A 19046-nucleotide genomic window follows, 5' to 3' on the forward strand; every position below is an offset into this window, starting at 1 on the left:
TTCAGTTCTAATTTTTTTTTTTTTTGAGACAGGGTCTCACTCTTGCCCAAGCTGGAGTTCAGTGGCAAGATCTCAGCTCACTGCAGACTCCACCTTCCAGGTTCAAGCAATTCTCATGCCTCAGCCACCCAAGTAGCTGGGATTACAGGCATGCACCACCACACCCAGCTAACTTTTGTGTTTTTAGTACAGACGGGATTTCACCATGTTGGCCAGACTGGTTTGGAACTCCTGATTTCAAGGAATCTGCCTGCCTTTGCCTCCCACTGTGCTGGATTACAGGCCTGAGCTGCCGTGCCCAGCTTAAAATTTTCATTTGGTTCTTTTTTTATGTCTTCTGTTTCTTTGCTGAGAATATTTGTTTCATTTGTCTCAGGTATGTTAATAATTGCTTACGAGGCATTTTTATAATGACTACTTTAAAAATCCTTGTTGGACAATTCTAACATTTATGTCATCTCAGTGTTGGTGTCTGTTGATTGTCTTTTCTCATTGAACTTGAGATTTTTCTGGTTCTTATTATGAAAAAGTTCTTCTATTTAAACTGGGCATATTGGTTACTATATCATGAGATGCTGGATTTTGTTTAAATCTTTTGTTATAGTAGACATCTTCTGACAAATGTTTTGGCAGGGCATGAGGTGCCCTACCACATTGTTGCCAGTTGATAGTGGGAGTTCAGTCTCCTCACTAGGCCTCTACTGGTATTACCTTGGCTGGGTTGGGGGACAGAGGCTCAAGATTACCTGTTTACCTCTTTTCAGATGGCCTCCACCCACAGGGGGTGACTCATTAGTTACTGGATGGTGGTATAATTCCAGTAGGAAGGGAAGGGGTTTTCTTGTAACTGCTGGGTGTGGGTGGATGTATTGTTTCCCTACATGGCCTTCATTGACGCTGTTGGATCATAGGGAGGACCTTGTTAAATCAGACTTCTCTGACCCCACCCTGGCAGTGCCTTGTTATAACTTGGTTACAGTAGAAGGATGAGGTTCAGCTACATTTTTTGCTGTACTGTTTGGTTGGAATTGAGTGGTTATCCTAACATTTTCTGTCTTGCTATGCTGCCCCTTTCCTGGTCCTGTGGCTGGAGGGTCGGCTTTTCTTGGAGATTTTTTTGACAGCACCTTCTGGAGTTCTTCAGCAACCAATCTAGGATACATGAGGCAGAAAGAAAGTCTATAACATTGGGCTTGGTGGCTCACACCTGTAATCCCAACATTTTGGGAAGTCGAGGCAGGAGGATCACTTGAGCCCAGGAATTGAAAACCAGCCTGGGCAACATAGTGAGACCCTGTCTCCACAAAAAATTTAAAAATTAGCTGGTTGCATTAGTGCATTTCTGTAGTCCCAGCTACTTGGGAGGCTGAGGTGAGAGGACTGTTTCAGCCCAGCAGGTCAAAGCTGCATTGAGCTGTGATCATGCAGTTGCATTCCAGTGTGGGTGACAATTCAAGACCCTGTCTCAAAAAAAACAAGATTTTAAAAATAAAAAGGTAGCCCATGAAACTCAGTACCACATTATCCTTTATATCCTGAGGGCCCTACCCATCTGCCTCATCCTTCTCACTTTTCAGAGCTGCCTTCTGTTCCTTGTATATATATAAGATTGGTAATTTGGGCTTCATTACAATTAAGGACTTCTGTTCACCAAAGTGTGATAGTTAATTTTATGTGTCAGTTTGACTGGGCTAAGAGGTGCCCATGCAGCTGATAAAACACTTCTGGATATGTCTGTGAGGGTGCTCCTGAAAGGGCATTTGAATTAGTAGACTGAGTAAAGAAGATTGCCCTCATCAGTGTGAGTGGGCATCAGTCTATCCATTGAGGTCCTGAATTGATCAAAAATGCAGAAGAAGGGCAAATTTGCTCTGTCTCTCTCTTTGAGCTAGGACATCCATCTTATCAAGCCCTTGGAGATTGGTAATCGTGGTTCTTCAGCCTTCAGACTCAGACAGACTAGGACTTATACCAACTGCCCCCACCCACAGCCTAGGGCTGCCTGATTTTCAGTCCTTTGAACTGGGATCAGGATTTATACGATTAGCTCCCTGGTTTTGCAGCTTGTGAACAGCACATTGTAGCACTTCGCAGCTTCCATAATCACAGTGAGGCAAATCTCGTAATATGTCTGCGCGCGTACACACACACACACCACACACACACACACGTGCATGTACACAGAAGTTCTTAACTCCTGTTGGTTCTGTTTCTCTGGAAAACCCTGACTAATACAAGTGTCATTTCACATTAAGAGTGTAAAGGCAAGTCACGAAGTTGGAGAGCTATTCCCAATATATACATCTAAAAAGGTCTCATCCGGGATATATAAAGAACTCTTAAAAATCAGTAGGATAAACTAGACAACCCAATAGAAAAATGGGCAAAAACTTGAACAGGACTTTACAAAAGACGATATCCAAATGGCCAGTAAATGTATGAAAGCATGGTGATCCTTATTAATCATCAGAGAAATTCAAGTTAAAAATGGTTTTGACAAAAGATGCAAAAGCAATTAAATGGAGAGAGCATAGCCTTTTCAAAAACTAGTATTGAAACAATTAGACTTTCATAGGCCAAAAACACCTTTACTTAAGCCTTACCCATATTTTAAAAAATCAAATCAAAATGCATCATAAATCTAAATTAAAACTATTATACTTGTATAAGAAAACAGAAGAAAATCTTCTGCATCTAGGGTTAGGCAGAGTTCTTAGTCATGATGCCAAAGGCATATAATCCATTAAATAAAAAATCAATAATTGGACTTAATAAAAATTAAAAACTTTTGTCTGTAAAAGACTCTTAGGGAAGGAAAAGACAACTTACAGACTTGGAGAAATAATTGCAATTTGTATATTTAACAAAGGAATCATTCAGAATGTATAAAGAACTCTCAGAAAGAAAACAACTCAGTTAGTAAATGGGCAAAGGACTTGAACTGACAGTTCTCTGAGGAAGGCTATGCAAATAAGCATATGAAAAGATAGCATCACTAGCCATTAGGGAAATGTAATTTAGGTGAGGCTGGTGGCTCAGGCCTGCAATCCCAGGGCTTTGGGAGGCTGAGGTGGGAGTATCACTTGAGGCCTCGGATTCAAGACCAGCCTGGGCAACATGGTGAGAATCTATCTCTACAAAAAATAAATACAATTAGCTGGGCATGGTGGCACATGTTTATAGTCATAGCTACTTAGGAGGCTGAGGCAGGAGGATCACTTGAGCCCAGGAATTCGAGGTTGCAGTGAGCTGTGATTGTGCCACTGCACTCCAACGGGGGAGACAGAGTGAGATCCTGTCTCTAGAAACGAAAGAAAATGTAATTTAAAATCACATGAGTTGTCACTTCACACCTATCAGCATGGCTAAAATAAAAAATAGTGACAACGTTAAATGCTAGTGAGGATATAGAGAAACTAGATCTATCCTACATTACTAGTGGGAATATAAAATGAAAACAACCATTCTGGAAAACAATTTGACAGTTCAAAAAAACAAAACTAAACAACTAAACATACTTGTCATATAACCTTGCAATTTGACAGAAGTATAATGATAAAGAACAGATCTGTAGTTGACAGGGTTTAGGGTTAGGGGAAAGGCATGAATACGAAGGGAAAACACAAGAAAGGTTTTTTTTGTGTGTGATAATGGAACAGTTCTGTATCCTGCTTTGGTAATGGTTACTTGATTCTACATGCATTATAAAATTTTGTAGAACTATACATCAAACAAAAACTGATGAAACCCAAATAAGCTCTGTACTTGAGTTCATACCAACATCAATTTCCTGGTTTTGACAGTGTATTGTTGTATATAAGTTGTAGGTTACCATTGGAAGCCGAGTGAAGGATATATGGGAACTCAACTGGTATAATTTTTGTGAACCTTAAACTGTTTTCGAAGGTTATAATAAAAACAAAAAGACAGTACCATGAGTTGTCAAGGACCTGAACAACTGGGAGCCTCATATACTGCTGGTGGGAATATGAATTGGAATAACTACTTTACAGAACTATTTGTTCAGTTTAGCAGTGCATGTAAATACCCTATGACTCAGCAATTCCACTCTTAGATATGTATCTGACAGAAATGCTTTTATCAAAAGACATGTATAGGATGGTTTATATGAGCACTGTGCAAATAATCCTTTATATTTTAATTGTTTGAGTATATACCTTAATACTAATAATTAGTATTAAGAATATCTAAAAAATGTATTGGGTAGTTTATCTCAATATGGACTTGCATATTGAAGTTATTTAAGGTTTCGTGTGTGTTGTGTGTGTATGTATGTCTGTGTGTTTTTTAACCTACATAGTTTATACCATTCTATATGCTTGATTCTTTTGTATAGCTCTATGCCATCTTTTGCTTATGTGGGATAGATATTAATAACTGGAATAATTTTGGACCAGCATTTACCCATATACCTTCAAGTGTGTCCTCTAGTTAAAGAAGCTACAGTTCATTCTCTGTAATGAATATGTGTTATAGAGGTATAAAGATGAAACTTGTCATCATAATCCCACTGACCACAGAGAACCACTCTTACATTGTGTGTGTATGTTTTTGTTTGTAATGCGTTTGCAATTGTATTTAGTAAGGCTCTATATTCTGCTTTTCTTCCACATAACATAGTATTTGGATTTTTAATGGCAACGTAGCCAGAGAGTAATTTAGTTCTCTATGTTATACGTATTGTTTAATTTTCAACCTTATGCTACTATAAAATAACACTGTGATAAACACATTTTCTTCAAAATTGGTCAACTTTTGTGATAATTTCTATAGTCTATATTCATAGATGTGTGGTAGTTCCAAATTGACATAAAACATGAATTTAGTATCTCTATTTATTTTACACCAGGATTTTTCTTTAGTATATAATATGATTGGTAAACTAAATTGTAAACTTTTCCCCATCATTTAAATTTAGAGTTTCTTTGCATTATAGTGTATAATGAATGCTATAAGTGTAATTAGTATGGCATTTTAGTAATTAATTTTCTTTCATGAAAGAAAAGAAATTTTGTGTTGATTATTGAGAGCTTATTATATTCCAGGGATTGTCACTCTATAAGTTACCAGCAATAAGCAAATTATTAAATTATTGTACAGTCATCCAGTGCAATACTATGCAGCTACCAAGCATGATGTTTACCAAGAAATTTGGGGAACTGTTCTTAATACATATTGTATATACAGATATTATCCCGACTGCAAAATTTAAAAAGCATATATTCAGCAAAAAAGAAACCTATAGGAAATATATCATGATTTGAATGGAGGTTATTTCTGGGGAGTGGAACTGAGTAATTTTTTTCCTTAGAGTTGTTTTTATTTTCAAAAAGTGTTTATCCAATCTTTTCAAATTAAATTTTCATTAATATCAAAGTAATATTTTACATATTTTTAAAAAACAGATAGTTTTACAAAGCTTCAAATAAAAACCAGTCCCGTGACCAAATCTCTTTCTACCTGTGATTTCTGCTTTCTGGAGGTAACCAACTTCAACTCTTGGCAATTCTTACTTACATACATCCTTTCTAAAGTGTAAGGTAGTGATTTACCACAAGCACATGCACACTTTTCCTCATTCGTTTACCCAGTATACTTTTTCATATTTGCCTAAATTAATTTGCAGTGTTCGCTTTATTGTGGCTATGTAAATATTTGTAAGCCACTTGAATACTGTGTTTTTCCTTTTTTGTGTACTTATTTATTATATTTTGCTGAAGTAATGATTTGTTTTTACCATTTGCTTAGTATTCTATATACCTATCACCAATTCATTTCTAATTCTACTACAGAAATATTATAAATCCTGGCCAGGCATGGTAGCACACACCTGTAATCCCAGCACTTTGGGAGGCTGAGGTGGGCAGATTACCTTAGGTCAGGAGTTCAAGACCAGCCTGGCCAACATGGCGAAACCCTATCTCTACTGAAAATACAAAAATTAACCAGGCATGGTGTTGCGCCTGGAATCCCAGCTGCCCAGGAGACTAAGGCAGGAGAATCGCTTGAACCTAGGAGGTGGAGGTTGCAGTGAGTTGAGATTGCGCCATTGCACTCCAGCCTGGCTGACAGAGCGAGTCTCTGTCTCAAAAAAAAAAAAAAAGAAAAAAACTATAAATGCTTGTGTTCCAACAAATCAGGTAATCTATCAGTTTCTTTTTTTTTTCTTTAGACACACCCTTCCTGGAGCCCTGTGTCTGTCTTCTTGCTCCTGTTTTACCTACCCTAGTACCTTGCATCTATCTAACGTCTCTCCTTATAATCATTATGCTGTATTATAAATGTTGAGTCACTCCTACATATTCACCTACTTTTGCATTGTCCTTCATTTTGATGTACTTAGTGGCCCTAGCTGTACCCAATACAATATAGACTTTCAAGTTAAATATAAATTCTCTAAATTTATTCAGAAATCTGTAAATAAAACCTTGACTACATTGTAAATATTTAATTTTTCATTTCATCTTTATTCCTAAATCAGACTATTTTATTTTCCAACAATAGGATTCTTCCTAGGCATATGTATTATCATCCTGACTCCTTAGATAATATCTTATTTTCTTCAGTAAGTAAGAAATGAATTCTCTGAACTCTTGATAGTTAAAAAAAAAAAAAAAACTGCCTAAGTATCAAAAAGTCATATTGTAATTAAAATATTTGTAAAGTACTAATTACTGAAGCATTCTATATTTTCATTTTCAGAGGGCGATTATTTATCATTTCTACTAAAGCAGGATCTCTAGGAATTAATCTGGTAGCTGCTAATCGAGTAATTATATTTGATGCTTCTTGGATCCATCTTATGACATCCAGAGTATATTCAGAGTTTATCGCTTTGGACAGACTAAGCCTGTTTATGTATATAGGTTCTTAGCTCAGGTAGGTTTATAATTCTCTTTTTCATATTGAAAGTTCGTGTGAAACGGATAATATTTTAGAGGTATGAAACATATATGTATTACAGAGAGGGAAATAAAGTTGGAAATACCATTTCTGTACATAAAGCAGCAGAAGTCAGTTTTGGCTTTTCTTGATTTTCTGTTTTGTAGTGTATCCATTTCTGTAATGTCATCTTTCTCAGGTTGAGATTGTTTTGCATGAGTAAACAGATTTAGTGGATGCTACCCACAGCAGATGCAACCCCTCTCAACCTGCCTCCAAATCTGGGCTTCTCAACCAGAGACTGGTTTTTTTTTTTTGGTAGATCCTTGCTTATTTGATCTTCTTTAGTATATAAGTTGATTGACAACTTTATGTAAACTCTTTCCTGTTATTTATTCAATTTTCTTTTATTTTTTTCTTTCCTGTTTATAACTTCTATACATTCTCATTTATAATGTAATTTTTATATTTAATATACATTTAATGTAATATGTATCCGTTTAATTAATGTAGTTTATGTGTAATGGATATGGCATTTTATATTTGTTTTCTGTCTTGAAATCATAGAAAATAAGATGATATAAAGGCAGTTTATGGTGTTTGTTGATAGCTTATTATATTACATTGAAAAGGAATCAAACTGCTCTCTTGCCTTCTAACTTCAATATTTACCTAAATGTTTTTTGTGTCTGTCCCTTTATTTCTGTTTACTCTGGTATCTGCCTGCTGTCCTCCTTCTACGGAGTGCAGAAATAAATAAAGCAACACATGAATGCATTTTGGTCAGATAATATAGAATAATTATCAGTAATGTAATTTTATTTGTTATGGTAAACTATGCTAAACAGATGAAATCTTTCATGAATTAAGCAAAATTGCTGATGAGTTTTTCTTTATGGCAATATATTACCATGAAGTTTTACCATTTCATATTAACCAGTAACTGTATTTATCCTTGATTAAGTTTCATGCTTACAAAATTTAATTTTTTTTGTATATTCTTCCTTCTTTTTACAAAGGGAACCATGGAAGATAAGATTTATGATCGGCAAGTAACTAAGCAGTCACTATCTTTTCGAGTTGTTGATCAGCAGCAAGTGGAGCGTCATTTTACTATGAATGAGCTTACTGAACTTTATACTTTTGAGCCAGACTTATTAGATGACCCTAATTCAGAAAAGAAGAAGAAGAGGGATACTCCCATGCTGCCAAAGGTAAAAATATTTAGATCACTGGCTTACCAAGCCAACATGGACTAAAGAAATTTTACTACTATATGAAAGTTAGTCATCTGATTAAGGCTATATTTCAGAATTTTTCAAGGAGAATAAAATATATTTAATGAATTTTGTCTAGAAAATTATAAATGATAGGGTGCTTGATCAATTCTCCATATAGCACCACAAAAGGTATATTCTGAAACACATATTTTATGCCACATATATCTAATTAGCATATTTTCTAATATACTTTACTCTTCAACTTTTATGAGAAGTAGCAGACAAATTTTCCAATTAGAAAAGGGGAATTACTTTGAATATATTCTTATGGTGAATTTCGGGTTACAAGAAACCAGTTAATTTTATAAACATTTATTATTTGCTGACTTTGAGAGGTATACTGTGAGAGCATACTAGGAAAAACAAGACATTGTTCAGATTATCTCCCTCAATCCAGCAGCAACTGAAAAGCAGATAGTCCTGTTTTCATTTTCAAGATGAGGAAATTGAGGTTCAGAGAGGTTAGGTAACTTACCCGAGTTTACACACCATATCATGAAGCTGGCCTTCAAATCATATCTGACCAACTCAAAAGCATTACTCTTAATCATTATAATTGTTTGTCCTCCAAATGGAGATTAGAAAGTTATTTTCAAATACAAGAAACAAAGCAGAGGACCTGGGATTTCCAGAATGAATGACATTTAGGATGCTTTATTTTAGTTTAAATAAATCTGGACTTTAAAATACAGAATGCTTTCACAATCAGTAGTATTGTGTGATATAACTGTTAAGATGGTATAATATAGTCAGCTTAGCTTATGTCTTGTGAAGGTTAAATATTCTTCAAATTTATGGAAAACTTTAAGGTTTATAAAGGCCTGTCTCATACACATTATCTCAGGAAGCTGAGACTTAGAGTTTGTGATTACACAAGGGTACATGACCAGTAAGTGTTACAGCTAGAATTTGAACCCAGTAGTTTTCTTTCTCTCTTCTCTTCTCTTCCCACTCCCCTGCCCTCCCCCTCCCCACTGGAGTCTTTAGGTTTTTCCCCCCCCCCCCCCGCTCCCAAATATAAGGTCATGTCCTCTGCAAACAAGGATAATTTGACTTCTTCCTTCCCATTTGTATGTGCTTTATTTCTTGTGTTCTTTGATTACTCTTACTAGGACTTCCTGTATGATGTTGAATAACAGTAGTGAAAGTGGGCATCCTTGTTGTGTTCAAGATCTTAGAGCAGCCGGGCGCGGTGGCTCAAGCCTGTAATCCCAGCACTTTGGGAGGCCGAGACGGGCGGATCACGAGGTCAGGAGATCGAGACCATCCTGGCTAATACGGCGAAACCCCGTCTCTACTAAAAAATACAAAAAACTAGCCGCGCGACGAGGCGGGCGCCTGTAGTCCCAGCTACTCGGGAGGCTGAGACAGGAGAATGGCGTGAACCCGGGAGGCGGAGCTTGCAGTGAGCTGAGAGCCGGCCACTGCACTCCAGCCTGGGCGGCAGAGCAAGACTCCGTCTCAAAAAAAAAAAAAAAAAAAAAAGATCTTAGAGCAAAGACTTTCAGTTTTTTCCCATTCAGTATGATAGTAGCTGTGGGTCTGTCGTATATAGCTTTAATGTGTTGAAGTATGTTCCTCTGATACCCAAGTTTTTAGGACTTTTTGTTATGAAGGGATGTTGAATATTATCACATGCGTTTCCAGCATGAATTGAAATGATTATATGGTTTTTATCCTTCGTTTTGTTGATATGATGTATCACATTGTTTTTCCGTGTGTGTGTGTGTATTTATATGTGTGTATGTATGTATGTGTGTATTTTTGTGGTTTGTTTGTTTGTTTGTTGAGGTGAGGTCTCTTTATGTTGCCCAGGCTCGTCTTGAACTCCTGGGCTCAAGGGATCCTCCCACCTCGACCTCTCAGAAGTGCTGGGATTACAGGTATGAGCCATCGCACTCGGCTGATTTCCATAAACTGAGCCATCGTTGCATCCCTAGGATAAATCCCACTTGGTCATGATGAATGACCTTTTTAATGTGTTGTTCAATTTGTTTTGCTAGTATTTTATTGAGGATTTTTGTATGAATGATCATGAGGAATATTAGCCTGTAGTTTTCCTTTTTTGATGTGTCTTTGTCTGGTTTTGGTATCATTGTAATACTGGTCTCAGAAAGAATTTGGAAGTATTCCTTCTCTGTTTTTCAGAATAGTTTGAGGAGGATTGGAATTAGTACTTCTTGGAATGTTTGGTAAAATTCAGCAGTGAAGGTATTAGGTACTTGGCTTTTCATTTTTTTATTTTTCTTTGGGGGGTGCGGTTGGGACTTTACATGCCGTAATATGTTTATTTTATTTTACATTTTCATTTTAGGTTCAGGGGTACACGTGCACATAAATTGGGTAAATTTACCTGTACATGTACCCGTGAACCTAAAATGAAAATTATTTAGGTAAATTGGGGTCTCTAGGTTTTCTTTGCTTTGGAGACTTTTTATTATTACTTTGATCTCTTTAGTTGTTATTGGTCTGTTCGGGTTTTGGATTTCTTCCTGGTTCAATCTTAGTAGATTGCATGTGTCTAGGAATTTGTCCATTTCTTCTAGATTTTCCAATTTATTGGCGTATAGTGATCATAGTAGCCTCTGATGGTCATTGAAATTTCTGTGGTATCAGTTTTAATGTCTCCTTTTCCATCTCTGATTTCATTTATTTGGGTATTCTCTCTTTTTTTTCTTAAGAAGTCTGGCTAAAGGTTTGTGGACTTTATCTTTTCAAAAAACCAAGTGTTTGTTTCATTGATCTTTTCTACTTCTCTTGCTTTTACTTCTTTAAGATGCATCGTTAGGTTGTTTATTCAAAGTTTTTCTACTTTCTTTGATGTTGGTGCTTACAGCTATAAACTTCCCTCTGAGTACTGATTTCACTGTATCCCACAGATTTTTGGTACGTTGTGTTTCCATTATTATTTGTTTCAAGAAATTTTTAATTTCTTTTTCAATTTCTTCACTAACCCACTGGTTATTCAAGAGTGTATTGTTTACTTTTCATGTGTTTAGAATATCAAAAATTTCTCTTGTTACTGATTTCTAGTTTTAATTCATTGTGGTCAGAGAAGATACTTGATATGATTTCAATTTGTTGGAATTTTAAATACTATTTTTGGCTTAACATACGGTGTCTCCTTGAGAATGATCCATGTGCTGGAGAGAAGAGTATGTATAATGTAGCCATTAAATGAAATATTCTTTAAATTATCTATTTTGTGTATTTGGTCTGTAGTGCAGATTTAGTCTGATATTTCTTTGTTGATTTTCTGTCTGGATTATCTGTCCAACACTGAAAATGTGGTGTTGAAGTCTCCAGCTATTACTGTACTGGGGGCCTATCTCTCTCTCTCTCGCTCTAATAATGTTTCCTTCGTATATCTGGCTGCTCCAGTGTTGGGTGCATATATATTTAAAATAATTATATCCTGGCCGGGCATGGTGTCTCATGCCTGTAATCCCAGCACTTCGGGAGGCTGAGGTGGGCAGATCACTTTGGGTCAGAAGTTTGAGACTAGCCTGGCCGACATGGTGAAACCCTGTCTCTACTAAAAATACAAAAATTAACCGGGGTTGGTGGTGGGCCCCTGTAATCCCAGCTACTCTGGAGGCTGAGGCAGGAGAATCGCTTGAATCTGGGAGGCAGAGGTTTCAGTAAGCCAAGATCCCGCCACTGCACTGCAGCCTGGGCGACAGGGAGAGACTCCATCTTTAAATAAATAAATAAAATAGTTATATCCTCTTGCTGAACTTACCCCTTTATTAGTATACAGTGACCTTTTTTTTCTCTTCTTACAGTTTTTATCTTGAAATCTATTTTGTCTAAGTATAATGACTTTTTTATAGGCTCTTTTTCGGTTTCCATTGGCATGGAATATATTTTTTTTTCACCCCTTTATTTTAGTCTCTGTGTGTTTTTATAGGAGAAGTGTATTTCTTGGTAGACAACTGACCAATGGCTGTTGTTTTTACATCCATTTGGCCAGTCTGTGTTTTTTGATTGTAGAATTTAGTCCATTTGTATTCAATGTTACTGTTCTTGTTCTTGTTATTATTATTATTGAGACACAGTCTCGTTCTGTAGCCCAGGATGGAATGCAATGGCATAGTCTCTGCTCACTGCAACCTCTGCCTCCCAGGCTCAAGCTATTCTCCTGCCTCAGCCACCCAAGTAGCTGGGATTACAGGCACACTCCACGATGCCCAGCTAATTTTTGTGTTTTTAGTAGAGATGGGGTTTCGCCATGTTGGCCAGGCTGGTCTCAAACTCAGGACCTCAGGTCATCGGCCCACCTCAGCCTCCCAAAGTGGTGGGATTACAGGCGTGAGCCACTGCGCCTGGCCCCTATTATTATATTATTTTGAGACAGAGTCTTGCTATGTCACTCAGACTGGAGTGGTAATTTTTGTATTTTTGGTAGAGACAGGGTTTCACCATGTTGGGCAGGCTGCTCTCGAACTCCTGACCTCAGCCAATCCATGTGCCTTGGCCTGCCAAAGTGCTGGGATTACAGGCATGAGCCACCGCACCTGATGACCATAATGTTTTAATTACTTTGCTTTGTAATATAATCGAAACCAGGAAATGCCTCCACCTTTGATTTTCTTTGTCACAATTGTATTCACTATTTGGGGTGTTTTGTGGTTCCATACACATTTTAGGATTGCTTTTTCTTTTTTTCAAGGTGAATTTCTTTGGAATTTTGATGGAGATTGTGTTGAATCTGTATGTCACTTTGGGTAGTATATACATTCTAACAGTATTAATTTTGCTAATACACAAAACGTAGACTATTTGTGTTCAATTTCTTTCGTCAGTGTTTTTCAGTTTTCAGTGTACAGATCTTTCACTTCATTGGTTCAATTTATTCCTAAGCATTTTGTTTGTTTTCATACTACTGTAAATGGCATTGTTTTCTTGATTTCTTTTTCTGATTATTTTCGTGTAAAAAAAATGAAACTGAGTTTTGTATGTTGATTTCGTAGCCTCCAATGTTACTGAACTTATTAGTTCTAACAGTTTTTTAGTGGAGTCCTTAGGGATTTCTATATATAGGATCATGTCCTCTGCAAACTAGGATGATTTGAATTCTTTATTTCTAATTTGGATGCCTTTTATTTGTTTTTCTTGTCTAATTGCTCTTGGTAGTACTTCCAGTACTGTGTTAAAGAGAAATGATGAGAGGTGGGCATCCTTATTTTGTTCCTGATCTTAGAGGTAAAGCTTTTAATTTTTTCCCTTTGAGTGTGATATGACCTGTGGGGTTTCATAAATGGCCTTTACTGTGTCGAGGAGATTTCCTTTTATAACTTTTTTTTTTTTTTTTTTTTGAGACAAGTCTCGCTCTATTGCCCAGGCTGGAGTGCAGTGGAGTGATCTCAACTTACTGCAACCTCCGCCTCCGGGGTTCAAGTGGTTCTCTGCCTCAGCCTTCCAAGTGGCTGGCATTACAGGCACCTGCCACCACGCCTGGCTAAATTTTTTGGTTTTTAGTGGAGACAGAGTTTCACTGTCTTGGCCAGGCTGGTCTTGAACTCCTGACCTCGTGATCCACCCACCTCGGCCTTCCAACCTGCAGGGATTACAGGTGTGAGCCACTGCACCCGGTCCTTTTTTTTTTTTTTTAACTTTAGGATCTGGGATACATGTGCTTGAACCTGCAGTTTCTTACATAGGTATACATGTGCCATGGTGGTTTGCTGCACCTATCAACCTGTCATCTAGATTTTTAGCCCTGCATGCATTAGGTATTTGTCCTAATGCTCTCCCTCCCCTTTCCCCCCACCCCTTGACAGGCCCCAGTGTGTGATGTGACCTTCCTTATTTCTATGTGTTCTCATTGTTCTACTCCCACTTACGAGTGAGAGCATGCGGTATTTGGTTTTCTGTTCTTGTGTTAGTTTGCTGTGGTTGATGGTTTCCAGTTTCATCCATGTCCCTGCAAAGGACTTGAACTCGTTTTTTTTATGGCTGTATAGTATTCCTTGGTGTGTATGTGCCACATTTTCTTTACCCAGTCTGTCATTGATGGGCATTTGGGTTGGTTCCAGGTCTTTGCTATTGGAAATAGTGCTGCAATAGACATATGTGTGCATGTCTTTTTTTTTTTTTTTTTTTGAGACGGAGTCTCGCTCTGTCGCCCGGGCTGGAGTGCAGTGGCCGGATCTCAGCTCACTGCAAGCTCCGCCTCCCGGGTTTACGCCATTCTCCTGCCTCAGACTCCCGAGTAGCTGGGACTACAGGCGCCCGCTAGTAGTAGCTCGCCCGGCTAGATTTTTGTCTTTTTTAGTAGAGACGGGGTTTCACCGTGTTAGCCAGGATGGTCTCGATCTCCTGACCTCGTGATCCGCCCGTCTTGGCCTCCCAAAGTGCTGGGATTACAGGCTTGAGCCACCGCGCCCGGCGTGCATGTCTTTATAGTAGAATGATTTATAATCCTTTGGGTGTATTCCCTATAATGGGATTGCTGAGTCAAATGATATTTCCAATTCTAGATCCTTGAGGATTCGCCACACTGTCTTCCGCAATGGTTGAACTTATTTACACTCCCACCAACAGTGTAAAATCTTTCCTATTTCTCCACATCCTCACCAGCATCAGTTGTTTCCTGACTTTTTAAATGATCGTTATTCTAACTGGTGTGAGATGGCATCTCATTGTGAACCCAGTAGTTTTCAAACTGTGTTACAGGGAACCCCAGGAGATGCTTTAGGGGCTGCCACCATGTGGCTAAGCAAGTACAGAGGGGTCAGGCAAGCAACACTCTAATCCCCACATCCCATTTCAGTCAGAGCCCCTCTTTTATCTTTTTAATGTATCGGACTTCAACATAAGATTTAATTCAAGGATCGCTTCTCGGCCTTTTGGCTAAGATCAAGTGAAGATTTAATTCAAGGAGAGGACATACCTGCTTTTTTAAAAAAAGTTTTTAAAACACTATGCCATGTTGCCTTTCTATCACAGTAACTAAAAACTGTGAGGGATCTATAAAGGGAGTACAATCAGATACCTGAAGGAGCTGATAATCCAGTTGGGGAGAAAAAAGTAACATTCTTAAAAGTGAAAGAATGAAGTGCCAGTATGACTGGTACTGAGTATCTTTGCTTATAATAGTTAGGGAGAGGATGGAGCATTCAGATACAATTTTGATGAGAGAAAAATCAGACTTGGTTGGCCTATAAAAGATGGTTAATATTTAATTGGATAAAGGGAAGAATCAAGTGTGAATGAGAGATTGAACAGTTTGGGCAAAGGGACAGAGGTAAGAATTTATGTACCAGGCTTAAGGGATGATGAAATTGGCCTGGCATTGATGAAGAGTGGAGGTTAGACAAGTAGGAAAGCCATGAAAGGCAAATGGAGGCACTGCGCTTTAAAATAATGTTTACTATAAGTTCTTGAATGGGACTGTTGTATGATGAATCTGGGCTTTTAGAAAATTGGCCTGGAGTGATTATTTTGGGCTCAATCAGACATTTCATGAAAATAAATGGTAGGACTCAACTGATAATAGACTAGCTTTTAAAGGGATAGGCAACGCAAATTATTTTTTTTCTTTGAGACAGAGTCTCGGTCTGTTGCTCAGGCTGGAGTGCAGCAGCGTGATCTCGGCTCACTGCAACCTCCGCCTCCTGGGTTCAAATGATTCTTGTGCCTCAGCCTCCCGAGTAGCTGAGATTATAGACATGTGCCACCACACCCAGCTAATTTTTATATTTTTAGTAGAGATGGGGTTTCACCAGGTGGCCAGGCTGGTCTCAAACTCCCAATCTCAGGTGATTCACCTGCCTCGGCCTCCCAAAATGCTGGGATTGCAGGTGTGAGCCACCTTGCCGAGATGAAAAATTTTATCTTAAATAATGAAGCTTGGTTATTCAATTCATTGATTTAAAACTTTTTGGGGTGCCTATGGTATGCCAATTGTACTGGTCTCTAAGGATATACTGATAAATAAGTCTAGGATTCTGTTCCCAAGAAGCTATGGTCTAAAAAGCTTACCTTAAGCAAGTAATATAGTAAGAGTTACAGATCCTATAACAAATCTATAGAGGCACCAAGGAAGGAATATTCATTTCTTTCTTGAAAAGTTGGGGATGGATATTGATATGCTTGAACAGATTTTGAAAGTAGAACTGGGTAACTGTTTGCATTGCTAAGAGGGCAGAAGAGCAAAAGGCCCTTCAAAATGGGGACTAGAAAAAAAGAAACATGCATAACATGGCATGATAAGTTTGAAGAACCTCAAGTAGTTAAAAATAAGAGTATAAGGAGATAGTAGTAAAGTAAGGGTGAGTGTTGGAAGAGATAAAAGAAAAGACTGGAAAGGTATGTGGGAATCAAATCATAGAAGTTAGTTTGTACATTGTGTTATAGATTGTGGTATCTACTTAACAATTTCAAGCAAGAGACTACCTTCACATTTTCATTTTAGAAAGAAATCATTTTATGTATCAGTGTGGAGGATGGATCAGAGAAAAGAAATGGATATTAAGATACTTGTTAGGATGCTATTAAAATGATTCCGGTGGGAGAGGTAATGCAGGCCTGAAATGAGGTGTTAGCAATGGAGACAGAGAAGTACTGGGCATAATGTAGATACTCAGTAAATATTAATGTTCCCTTGATTTATAATTAGAATTTCATGTAACATTGCCACTATTTTAATAGAATTTGAAAATTGGTCATCTGAAATGGGTACATTTTGATATTCATGGCGAGGGATTTCTTGGTACGTTTTGATATTCATGGCGAGGGATTTTTTGGTATTTGAAGCTGCTTTTATTCAAGGTATTTTGAAGTTGGTTTCTGTTATTATAGTACAATTGCAAACACCTTCCTTCTTGTCCATGATTTTTAAGATGAAAAACTGCTAAAAATAATACATTTTCATCCTTTCAGTTACTGTTATCTAAGTAATAATTAAATTCCATGCCTTTTATGAGGTTTTTTTTTTGTCTTTTGGTAGTCCCAAAAGCACTTCTTTTTAACTTACTTGATATGTGATTACTATATCTCTTTCTGCTTCATCACTTCCTCTTTAGGTCATTATTATTAATTCCTGTTCCTCCATTTCTGTTCTTGTTCAGTTTTCACTTCTCTACTTCTAATTTGATTTAATACCTCAGACTTAATTAGCCACTTGACTATTTTTCTTGTCTTTGTCTTTGTACCTCTTTAAAGGCAAGAACTGCATTCTGTGCTTCCTTCACTATCCTTAGTGAATAATGCAATGCTTGGCACTTTTATCTGGACTTTTTTGAAATTCTAGTTGCCTTTATAGTGTTCCTTAGTGATTCATATCTAATTGAAAAGCAGTGTTGGAATTAGACTTACTTTTCAAGCAGTAAAATTGAGATGAAGATTGGTTAGTCTGTCACAGTGGGTTTGTGGAAGGAAGAGAATTGGAGCTTTAATTTGTATCTTCAGTTATATGCTTAATTTGCTATCTTAGTCGGCTTCATTCACCACTCTGCTTATTACTTTATTTTTTTATTTCATTTCATTTCATTTTTGAGACAAGATCTCGTTCTGTTGCCTAGGCTGGTCTTGAACTCCTGGCATCAAGTGATCCTCCTGCCTCGGCCTCCCAAAGTGTTAGGATTACAGGCATGAACCACTACGCCTGTTCACTTTATTATTTTAAATCCCCTCATGGATTCTTAATGTTACCGCTTTTCCCTTTTGGAAATATAATAGCCTTGAGGTCCTGTGAACCTATTTTTAATAAGTTGATTTAAAGGCCTCCTGAATCATCTCTACCAAAAGTATCTGTGCATCTCTTTAGTTGTTCAGGATAATGTTTCTCAGCCATTTTGAAACTGTAGCACGATCTAGACTTATAAGTAGTTTAACACAAGTTTCTAGCAATATAGATTTGTTAACTTATTCTTAATGGCTTGTGTTTAAAATGCTAAATTGATAGCTAACCTGTTAACATTTATGTAAATTATGTTAGAGAAAGTACCTTTTCTGGTAATAAACTTATTAATTATACAGATATCAGAGACGAAAATCTTGGTCAAGGTCATGTTTTATTTTATTTTGAGACAGTCTCACTCTGTCGCCCAGGCTGGAGTGCAATGGTGCAATCTCAGCTCACTGCAACCTCTGCCTCTTGTGGTTCAAGCGATTCTCATGCCTCAGCCACCCGAGTAGCTGGGATTATAGGCATGTGCCACCACGCCTGGCTCAATTTTTGTATTTTTCGTAGAGACGGGGTTTTGCCATGTTGGCCAGGCTGGTCTCGAACTCCTGGCCTCCCAAAGTGCAGAGATTACAGGCATGAATCACCACGTGCAGCCAAGGTTATATTTCAGAATATGCTTAAGTGTGTGTTTTGTTCCTCTTAAGTACAGTATACACAGCCTACTCTGTACCCTTTTTTAAGAAAACAAAAGCCAGTAAAACTGGCATAGAATTTTTTTTATACTTCCCTTTTCCAGCACTGTACTACGTATGTCTTTTTAAATGTGAACTACTTGGTGATTACAGGGAGAACAAAATGAGGATTTAAATTAAAGTATCTTAAATGAGGCTTTAGGTTTGCTTTTTCTATGCTGAATTTGTGTGCAATGTTCTCTCCTTTCTTTAGTCCTGTATTCAAACTTTAATACTTCAAAGCATAATTTACTGAACAGAGATGTTATTGTACAGTTTTATTAGCTGGCAGATGGTAATATAAGGTTTCACCTTAGTCATTCTTAATACCAGAGTGAAATACATTCCATTAAAATAATTTGATGTAAAGTATGAAATAGCGAATCCACCTATATCAGGAACTTTCTGTTAACCTGCATACATTTACTTTTGAGAATAAAGGTTCAAAATGACACATTAATTGTAGGGTAGGTGTTAATAGCCTATGGGGTGTGAACC

General features: G+C 37.4%; 1 protein-coding gene across 1 annotated transcript in view; it reads left to right on the top strand.

The window, feature by feature from the left end:
- ATRX (ATRX chromatin remodeler) overlaps positions 1–19046 on the top strand; it is a 331194-nt gene that overhangs the window by 263066 nt on the left and 49082 nt on the right. The window contains 3 exon segments of the mRNA XM_033201745.1: positions 6724–6812; positions 6815–6900; positions 7923–8117. Coding sequence (XP_033057636.1) covers positions 6724–6812; positions 6815–6900; positions 7923–8117 — 370 coding nt within the window.

This window comes from Trachypithecus francoisi, unplaced genomic scaffold, assembly GCF_009764315.1.
Source record: "Trachypithecus francoisi isolate TF-2019V2 unplaced genomic scaffold, Tfra_2.0 Lachesis_group6, whole genome shotgun sequence".
In the NCBI taxonomy this organism is placed as follows: domain Eukaryota; kingdom Metazoa; phylum Chordata; class Mammalia; order Primates; family Cercopithecidae; genus Trachypithecus; species Trachypithecus francoisi.